Source organism: Panthera tigris, chromosome C1, assembly GCF_018350195.1.
Source record: "Panthera tigris isolate Pti1 chromosome C1, P.tigris_Pti1_mat1.1, whole genome shotgun sequence".
NCBI classification, from domain to species: Eukaryota; Metazoa; Chordata; class Mammalia; order Carnivora; family Felidae; genus Panthera; species Panthera tigris.
This window is the reverse complement of record NC_056667.1, coordinates 18368752-18378709: the sequence shown is the minus strand read 5'-3', so window position 1 is coordinate 18378709 and position 9958 is coordinate 18368752. Positions and strand designations below refer to the sequence as shown.

At 39.2% G+C, this 9958-nt stretch overlaps 1 protein-coding gene across 4 annotated transcripts in view; it reads right to left on the bottom strand.

Annotated features, from left to right (window-relative positions):
* Positions 1 to 4645: 4645 nt before the first annotated feature.
* The window catches only part of CLIC4 (chloride intracellular channel 4), a 64767-nt gene continuing 59454 nt past the window's right edge, over positions 4646 to 9958 (bottom strand). For all 4 annotated transcript variants that reach the window (XM_042995062.1, XM_042995063.1, XM_042995064.1 and 1 more), the window contains exons 5-6: positions 7405 to 7586; positions 4646 to 6679 (exon numbers count right to left, since the gene is read on the bottom strand). In XM_042995062.1, coding sequence (XP_042850996.1) covers positions 6515 to 6679; positions 7405 to 7586 — 347 coding nt within the window. In that variant the 3' untranslated portion in view covers positions 4646 to 6514. The remainder of the gene's footprint in view (positions 6680 to 7404; positions 7587 to 9958) is intronic.

Genomic DNA, 9958 nt, shown 5'->3' with positions numbered 1-9958 from the left:
GGTTTATACAAAAATTCTTTTTTTCAGGGCGCCCGGGTGGCTCAGTCGGTTAAGTGTCCAACTCTCGATTTCAGCTCAGGTCATGATCTCCTTGTTTCATGGATGGGTTCAAGCCCATCGTCGGGCTCTGCGCTGGCACCACAGGGCCTGCTTGGGATTCTCACTCTCCCTCTCTCTGCCCCTCCCTGCTCACTCTCTCTTTCCCTCTCACAATAAACAAACAAAACTTATTTTCATTTTTTTTCCTTTTTCCCTTTTAAGAATACATTTTGGATGACATTTAAATTGTACTTTTTTAATTTTTTTAACGTTTTACTTATTTTTGAGACAGGGAGAGACAGAGCATGAACAGGGGAGGGTCAGAGAGAGGGAAGCACAGAACCTGAAGCAGGCTCCAGGCTCTGAGCTGTCAGCACAGAGCCCGATGCGGGGCTCGAACTCACGGACCACGAGATCATGACCTGAGCCGAAGTCCGCGGCTTAACAGACTGAGCCACCCAGGCGCCCCTTAAATTGTTAACTTTAATTCAAACACAAAAGAAAGCCAAGTGACTAACTCTGGCAACTAAGCTGCCAAAACGCTGATTATCCAAAACTTCAGCATGGCAGAGCTGCCTCCACGCACTTTTAAAAAATTGAGATATAACTTACTTCCCACAAAGTCCACCCTTTCAAAGTACACAATTCGGTGTGGTTTTTTTATATTTTAGTATTCACAAAGCTGAACAACCATCGCCATCATTTAGTTTTGGAACACTTTTATCACTCAAGAAAGGAACACCAGAACTACCAGCAGTCCCTCCCCATCGTCTCCTCCCCCAACTCCCGGCAACCCAGTAACTTGTCGGTCTCGGTAAGATTTCCCTCTTCTGGACATTTTGCATAAATACGTGGCCTTTTGTGATTGGGCTCTTTCGCTGAGCATAATGTTTTCAAGCTTCATTCATGTTGTGCCTTGTATCTGTATTTTTTGATGGCTGCATAGTATTCCAGTACATGAACACATAGATATATAGAGATCTACAGGTTTGGGTTTGTTGTTTTTTAACCATTCATCTGATGATATCTGGGTTGTTTCCATTTGGGGGCTATCGTAACTGACACGAGCATCCATGTACAAGATGTGGAGACAGTTTTAATTTTCCTGGCTGGGAAACCTAGGAGTGAAATCGCTGGGTCGTATGGTTGCTCTCTGTTTAACTCTTTGAAGAACCACCAGGCTGTTTTCCAATGCAGCTACACCATTTTATGTTCCCACCAGCAAATGTATGAGAGTTGTAATTCCTCCACCTCATCGCCAACACTTAGTAATTGTCTGTCTTCTTGATTATAGCCACACCAGGGGGTATTTTTTGTGGTTCTAATTTACACTTCCATAATGACTAATATTAAGCTTCTTTTATGTGTTTATTGGCCATCTTTGTATCTTCTTTAAAGAGATGTCTATTCACATCCTTGCTCTTTTATTATTATAAGAATTCTTTATATATTGTGGCCATTAGACCCTTATCTATAATCCATATTTGGAATAGTTCCATCATCTTAAAGATCCCTTATGTTTGTTTGCAATTCCCATTCCCACCCCCAGTGCCAGGCAACCATTACGTTCCTGTGTTTTGAGTAAACCCCTCCAGCTAATGAAATTTTGTCTCCTAAATATGATGAGATTGTGGGAGATCTCATTCTGCCTTTTGGAAGCCCTGGGCCTAGCTTCTAGCATGCCCTGGACAGCTCTGGAGTTCAGCAAGTGTCCTGTGAGAAATCCAGTCATGTATTTGGGGTACCTCAGGTTTCCAGTGTGCCCTGTAAACAAGAGCCCTGTGATTTTCATTTCCCCAGAAGAACCCCTCTGCATGGGCCAAACCCAGTCCTCAGTCCCAGGCCCAGAATCAGCAAATGCCCCCAGGGAAGAAAATTACCAGACCATCAGTTCACCTCAGAAGGGCTTCCTCCTCTGAAATTCCAATTCATTTAGTTCTTCTTACTTCCACAGTTTTCTGATGTTTAAAAATATTATTTTGGTGTTTTTACTAGTTGTAGTATGAATGTTGTGTTGTCGTGACCTACTATAACCTACCCATCAATTACTGTAAGCTTTTAAGTCTTTATGTCTTACTAGGCAAGTCTACTAGCCTACCTTCCCTTTTCCATATATTGGCTATTTGAGGGGCATTAATTCTTCCATATGAATTTTTTAAAATCCATTCATCTAGTTTACACACACACACACACACACACACACACACACACACACTTGGGATTTTGGGGGAAAATATACTGAATTTATAAATTACTTGAGACTGAATTGAAACTCAAAGACTCTTAAGCTCCCTATCCATGAACATGGTATACCTATCCATTGAGCAGGTTTCTATTAGGTCCTTTGATAATATTTTGCACTTTTCTTCATAAAGAATTGCACATTTTGATCCTAAATAGCTTATAGTTTATCTTTTAAAACAGTTTTATTTTTTGGAATAGGTAATATATTTGCTACAAATTTCTCAAAGCTCAAAAAAGTATACACTGACAATTTCCTACCAATTTTCCTGTCACCCAGGTTTTTCCAGAATTGTCACTCAGTGTCACTAGTTTATTAATTTTAATATGGTTAATATTAGTATATAGTAATTATATTTCTTCATTATTGTATCTAGTAAGCTGGCTTAATTTTCTTATTTCTAACAGGTTATTATGGATTTCCTTTATGTGTATGTATCATCTGCAAAGAGTAGCCATTTGGTCACTTCTTTTCCATCCCCTGTTCTTTCTACTGATTTTACTGCACTGGCTAGAATGTTTCTAATAAAATAGCTGTAGAAAGTAGCTGGATAATAGCCATGATAAAAGGCAACCTATGTATGAAATTTGCTATAGGTTCTTAGATGGCTTCACCAGGTTAAACGTTTTTTGTTTTTTTGTTTTTTTTTTTTGCCGCTGGTCCTATTTTGCTAAGAATGAGAATTATGAAAGTTCTTATCAAATTATTTTATCCACCTACTGAGATGACTATATTTTTCCCCCTTTAATCTATTAAATGTGCCAAATCACCCACTCATGGAAAAAAGTAGTCTCAAGTAAAACACTTTTACCCCAGGTTACTATTTATTTTCATGGGGGGGGGAAAAAAGAACCTTTTATGATAGTGAAAATATACTTTATTTTTTTAATACAATAGCTGCCAGCAATATACTGGTTCTAGAGAGAAAAGAAAATACAAGCATTCTATAATAAGCTTTCATTTGCCTTTTCAAGTAATTCTAAAGAAAATATTCCAATTCTGTTCAACATTATGACTTGGGGAGTTGAAATTTTTTCCATGATAAAAATATAATTTTGACGGCTCCAATCTTGATCATTTGTAAAGGATGGAATTTAAAAAGCCCATACAGTGTATCAATAATGAATACTTCCCTCTCAGAATCAAATACTGACTATAACCAGTATAAGAAAATGGTTAATCAATAAACTTGATGAAATGTGTATCAAAATGTTCATGAAAAAATACATTGCTATTTCTTCCCATTTTTTTACCTTGCAGATATTTTCTAAATGGAGATTTTAAATGTACAGAAATAAAAGCTATCTACGTAACTCTGGAGAGATTCAAAACTCAACAGAAGTTAAAATGCCTAAACTCTAGAGTTGATCAACTTAGTGTAAGAATGTCAGAAGTCTCTTAATTGCATACAGATTGCTCAAGAATTTAAACATAAATTGTGTAAGCTGAGTTACCAAGAAATCAAATCTTATATGATTTTCATCACAAAAGCCAACAATCCTAATAAAAGAAGGCTAGAGAATATCTGCATCTACATTAAAAAAAAAAAAAAAAAGGAAGTTATATCTGCTGAAATAAAGAGCTTTCCAACTGTTAAACACAAAAATGTCTCAGAATTCCTTGGAAAACAGTGAGAGTTTCCATTCAGAATCTAATCTTGTTGAAGGGGAAGGTAAGGGGTTTAAATGAAGGGGGAAATGATTCAGTAGTTGTAGAAATAAATATCAGATGATCCACATTATGTCAAATCATACACTAATTGCCATGAAAACTTTTATGTCCTAATATCTCCCAATATCTTAAGCTATGACCTTTCCACAAGTACAAAATGGGATTAAAAAAAATGTTCTAGGATTATTCTCTTTACTAGCTTTTTGTCCATTTGCCAATCTCAATTTTATCTATCTTCCCTGATAAAGTAGTAAGGTCTTTCTACATCAAAATCAGAAGAGAGAAACCTGCCTTCCTTAGGTATCCAGAGGGACAGCCAAGTATAATCATGGGATAAATTTTTAAAAGACACTGAAGAGAATAAATATCGAAAGTGGAAATACTTCACAACTGGATTTCAGAATGTGTTTTCCATCGCTCTACTTTGAGGAATGTGCCGCTGTCCTCATTACCCTCTCCTCTGCACCGAGGCCACCATTCACTTGGAAGAACAGACCCCCTTCTCTTGAATCTTTTTCATACTTCAGGCTGCGAGGCCCGGCTCAGTATCACCTGAATGCCAACTTACCACTTAGAAAGTAGGTGAGAAGTGGCAATGTGCGTCCCGGTGCAGATGTGACATTTTCACCCACTGAGGCTATAGAACCTCTCAATGATAACCTGAGTGCTCTTCTTGGAACCAGGTAAGTCGTCATCCGATATTTAATTATAAAAAGGTGGGTGCCCAAACTTTCGATCACCAATAAGGAGTTCTAAGAAAGGTAAGGCAAAGAAACTTCCCTGAGCCGAACGGAGACAATACGGAGCTCATCCTTCTACACCAAGCAATTACGGATAAAAATGCAGTACATTTATAGAAATCAGGCTGCTTCCATAACACCAGTGCTTACTGAATGTTACCACATCAAAGTGGGGGGAAACACCGCCACTTTAAAGCAGTAATATACTTGAATTTCCAAAAACAGCCTCTGAGAAATAGCACTTCTTAAACAAGTTATGTATAAAAAATTACCAAAAGTGTATTCGAGTCACAGCCATGGTCTTTGGAGCAGTATTTATAAAGTACGTTTTTAAAAAATGAATAAATACATAGCAGACTTTTTGTTTTATTTTTGCCAAGTTCATCCTCCCCTGTCACAGCACAGACCATCCCTGGTTTAGGACTTCAATCTAAAAAACAAGCATGCAGAGTGCTATCCCTCAGTGCGGCTTTAGAAAAATTTAATTGAAAGACGTACAATGACTGAGATTAGGCAAAACTCGGTAAATGCGTTCTCACCATCACAACTACAATTTAGTCCCAAAGGAGCGAACCATCCTCTAACCCAAAGTTTAACAGTAAACGGGAGTGGAATGGGAAAGCTCGTAACGTATGTTTTATCTTGTTTTTAATATAGGGTGGAAAGTGCATTGTTTAGATGATCCACATTAATTAAATATGTTTTAGAAACAAAATTCTACTTGCCATTTTGACAAACCCACCCGACATTCCTTCGGTTAATATCTGTGAGGGTTAATCTTTACAAATCGTTGTACTGCGACAGCAAAATCAACTAAAGATCAGTTTATGTAGTGTTGCTCAAAAGATCTACAGACAGCAAGGTCTATGCTTACCTAAAAAGGAGCTTTTTAAATAAAGGAGGAAAGCAATATGGTTCTAAATGAATGGCATTGGGCAAAATACATACAAAAAAAAAAAAAAAAAAAAAAAAAAAAAAAAAAATCACAAAAAAAAAACAAAACCCAGAACAACAAAAAAAAAACCACACAAAAAAAATCCACCACACATTTAGACAGAAGAGCAGGTGCCCACTGGTTTTTCTCATATGGACTTGAGGAAGACCTTGAGAATTATCATCTCTCTCTCTCTAAACTTTTAGCTTCTACATAGTGTCAGATGTTACAACTGGTTTGAGGGATAAATGCTTTCGGGCAAAAGTAAAAACCCACGTACAAAAGTGGAACGGCAAAGTTTGTAGTGACTTTCTGTGGAAGGCTCTCTTCACTGGTGGGAGCACACCCAGGACAGATCATCCCGAAACTGACGGATAAGGCGGTATTCTGATATGGTGGTATTCTGATATGGTGGCGATCCCTTCATATACGAAACACTCTAAAATTCCAAACATACATAAATATTCCTTGTACCACGCATTGTGCACCAGCTGGGGGCTGACTGAGGAGGTCACGGTTACTATGTTCACACATCAACACTCAAAGTTCCGCCGTCTACACAAAGTGAACAGACACAACAGTGAGGGTTCCGGAAGGATGGCAAACGACCTCTAAAGTGAAAAGAGCGTGATGGAGTGTCCCCAAATGGGGGGCAGGGGAAGGGGCAGGGGCAGGAAGGGGAGGCAGGGTGCAGAATTTTAACATAATACTGCTTAGGAGTGTGTACTTAAAGACAGCTACTATACCTGGTCTATCCTTGATCCTAATCCTGAATAACTGCATGTTCATGCAAAATAAGATTTCTACTTTATAGGAACAGGAGCAGTCTGTTAGGAAAAGCATGTTCTTAGGGGAAGACGTGAAGTCATCTCTCTCATAAGTGATAGTTTACTTGGTGAGTCTTTTGGCTACGTCGCTATATGCTATTTCAACCTCCTTGTCACTGGGACAGGTGTTGGTAAACTCATCCCTGCTATAAGCGTTAGTTAGGTATCTCCAGATGCCAGCCATCCCTTTCGGAATGTCAAAGTTGCGATATTTTTTGGCCACCACCTGAAAACACAAAGAGATCGAAAGTGAACATTTATTTTCCATGACTTGTACACCAGACATATCTCCAGTTTGGGGACAAACGAATTCCAACCATCTCTGAGAACTGCTTCTATTGGAGAAGAAGTCACCTTCGTCCTAACTGGAGTTTTAAATAATGACAGGACTGCACACGACATCAGAACTTCAGTAGTGTCACAGTGACCGTAAACGCCTGCTCTGGGGATCCAGGGAGGAGACAGCCAAGTGCCATTGGTCGATAAATACCTTAACGCGCACATGCTGTTTGAGACGTCTGTTCTCCTTGGTCTTGACCTTTACTGCACAAGTAGTGCTTACTCCTATTCTAGGTAGCACAATGTCTTACATAAGAAACGCTCAGTAAATATTTTTTGCCTCGTACCAGATGATCACAGAACAGAATCTGACAATGTAAGTTTGTGTAGCAAACTCCAATTCCAAGTTACCTGCTACCTTTTTAAATTTTTATGCAGTCATAGGAAAAAATATTCTTCTTTCTCATATGCCTCAATTTTAAGACACAATTTTCCATTTAATTAACTCTAAGGCATTTCAACCGTTGCCTAAATAGCATTAATTTCTACTGTCTGGGGGTTCCTGGTCATATACAGAAGATCGAGGAAATTTCACACACAAAGAAAGCGCTATCTCAATAAACAGAGAAGAGCCCCCTAATTGCAAAGTGACACCACATCCCATAGACCTACCTTGACAATGTGCAGTTTGGGAAGCAGGTTGCAGTCAGCTAATGTCATTTCATTGCCATCCAGAAATTTACGTGTAGAAAACTTAATGTCCTCCATACTGTTCTCATCAATTTCATCAGGGAGGGGAGAATTCAGATATTCATCCAGTTTCTGCAGGGTTTTCAAGAGACCCCTCTCCAATGCTGAAAGAAAGATGGGGATACTGTAAGAAGGAAAACCACCCGAGCCCCAAAATAGAAGCGTTACTCTTCCAGCCCGTAACTACTTTATCAAATGCTTACGCCGACACGAAGCAATGTTGAACTAGACAGACAAGGTTCCTGCTCTCCTGGAGCTTATTTACATGGGGCCAGTATGAGACAAACAAATACATTTGTTCAGATAAATACAGAAACAAGCAGGACAGTTTCAGAAACCGGAATCCGTAAAACTTAATAACTAAGCGCCCCACTTACAAATACACTGTGGCCCAACACAGTTGAGGTTTAAACCAGAAAAGTGAGTGAGAAAAGGCAAAACCTATTAATTCAAATCTAGGGAATAAAATCTTGCCACGACGGAGATTCTTGCCCTGAATTTTAACGCCTGCTTCCCCAGGAATATTTGGATTTATCACCAAGAAACGTGTTAAGAAACTCCAATACAGACAATCCAAGCAGAAAACCCGAAGTTTCTGCACTGTCATGTAACACACAAGAAGCCAAGAATAGCACATTTTATAATAACATGGAAAACACAGAGGTCAGATTAGTGAGTTCAATTTATAATACTGAATCAGGGGGCTCTTCAGCCAAGTAGATTAAGATGCTATGATTGTTATAATTCAGAAATTAAGTGAGACAGAGCCACCCCTGTATACCTGATCAAGGTTAAGGACCTTCAGCAGAGGGGGTGGGAATGTCATTGGAGAGGACTGTGGAATAACACAGACAGCTCTCCTATCATCCCTTCTTATCCTCTGCCTTCCCAATCTACCTTCACCCCCCCGCCCCCCACACCCTGAATGGACGAGCTCACACTGATGACTCCAGTGCTTGGCCATAAAAGAAAGTTAAATACCTTGAGGTGACAATCAATACGGTTGTATAAGTTTGAATAAACTTGGTTCCATTAGAGAAAAAGACAAAGTTTTCATATGCTACATATTAGGTATTTCACCAGCAACATAAATATGTCCTAACCCAAAACGTCTTCTTCCACATTAGTCCCACCCACTCATCCCTTGGTCCCTTCCTAGCAGTCCAGATAAAAGATGGCAGTCTTAGCTGGATAAAAGGGGCTGTAGACATAAAAAGGAATAAATGGATTTTAGAGGTACTTAGGAGATAAAAACCAACAGAGCTTGGAAACAAAACTGTACATCGAGAAAGGACAGACGGGTGCCTGAGAGGCTCAGTCGGTTAAGCATCCAACTTCGGCTCAGGTCATGATTTCGCAGTCAGTGGGTTCGGGCCCCATGTCGGGCTCTGTGCAGAGAGCTCGGAGCCTGGAGCCTGCTTCATGTTCTGTCAGCCAGATGCGGGGCTCAAACTCAGGGACCATGACATCATGCCCTGAGCTGAACTCACGGACCGTGACATCATGAGCTGAGCCGAAATCGGACGCTTAACCAACTGAGCCACCCAGGCGCCCAACACTTAAAAAAACTTTTAATAAATAAATAAACATTTTTTTAAAGTTACTTTATTTTATTTTTTAACGTTTTATTTATTTTTGAGACAGGGAGAGACAGCATGAACAGGGGAGGGTCAGAGAAAGGGAGACACAGAATCTGAAACAGGCTCCAGGCTCTGAGCTGTCAGCACAGAGCCCGACTCGGGGCTCAAACTCACGGACCGCGAGATCATGACCTGAGCCGAAGTTGGACGCTCAATTGACTGAGCCACCCAGGCGCCCCAAAGTTACTTTAAAGTCAGTATCTGACAACTGCATACCTTGTAGTTTTTAATATGGTTTTTTTTTTTCCACTCTACCTGAAACGTTTTCTTTTTTAATATATAATTTATCACCAAGTTAGCTAACATACAGGGTATAGATACAGTATGCTCTTGGCTTCGGGAGTAGATTCCCAGGATTCATCACTTACACACTCAGTGTTCATCCCAACAAGTGCCTTCTTCAGTGCCCATCACCCATTTTTTTAATATGCTTTTTAAAAATATGTATTAGTTATGCTCAGTATTTTAATATGAGCATTGTTAGATTTTTTAGAACTGTTAAATTTTTTAATTCAGGGCTGGTTTATATTAAACTAATAGTCTACTAAATCCTGAACTCCTTCCTTCTAATTCTTGTTATTCAATTAATACGTTATATTCTTGTTTCCCCGACCACACTATTTTTTCTTTGAAGGTGAAGTCCGTGTCTTATGCTTCTGTATATCGTCTAAAATTTATGGCACTCTAGTCAAGCACAAATTAAATGCCTGTTCAACATCTGCCCCAGACTGAGAAAGGCTAACAACGAAGCATAAAAGTTTAGAGTTTCTTAAATGTCTGGAGAGGGTTCAAAAGGAAATCATGTAAAAATGTAGAATAGATACTTTTAAAGTCAG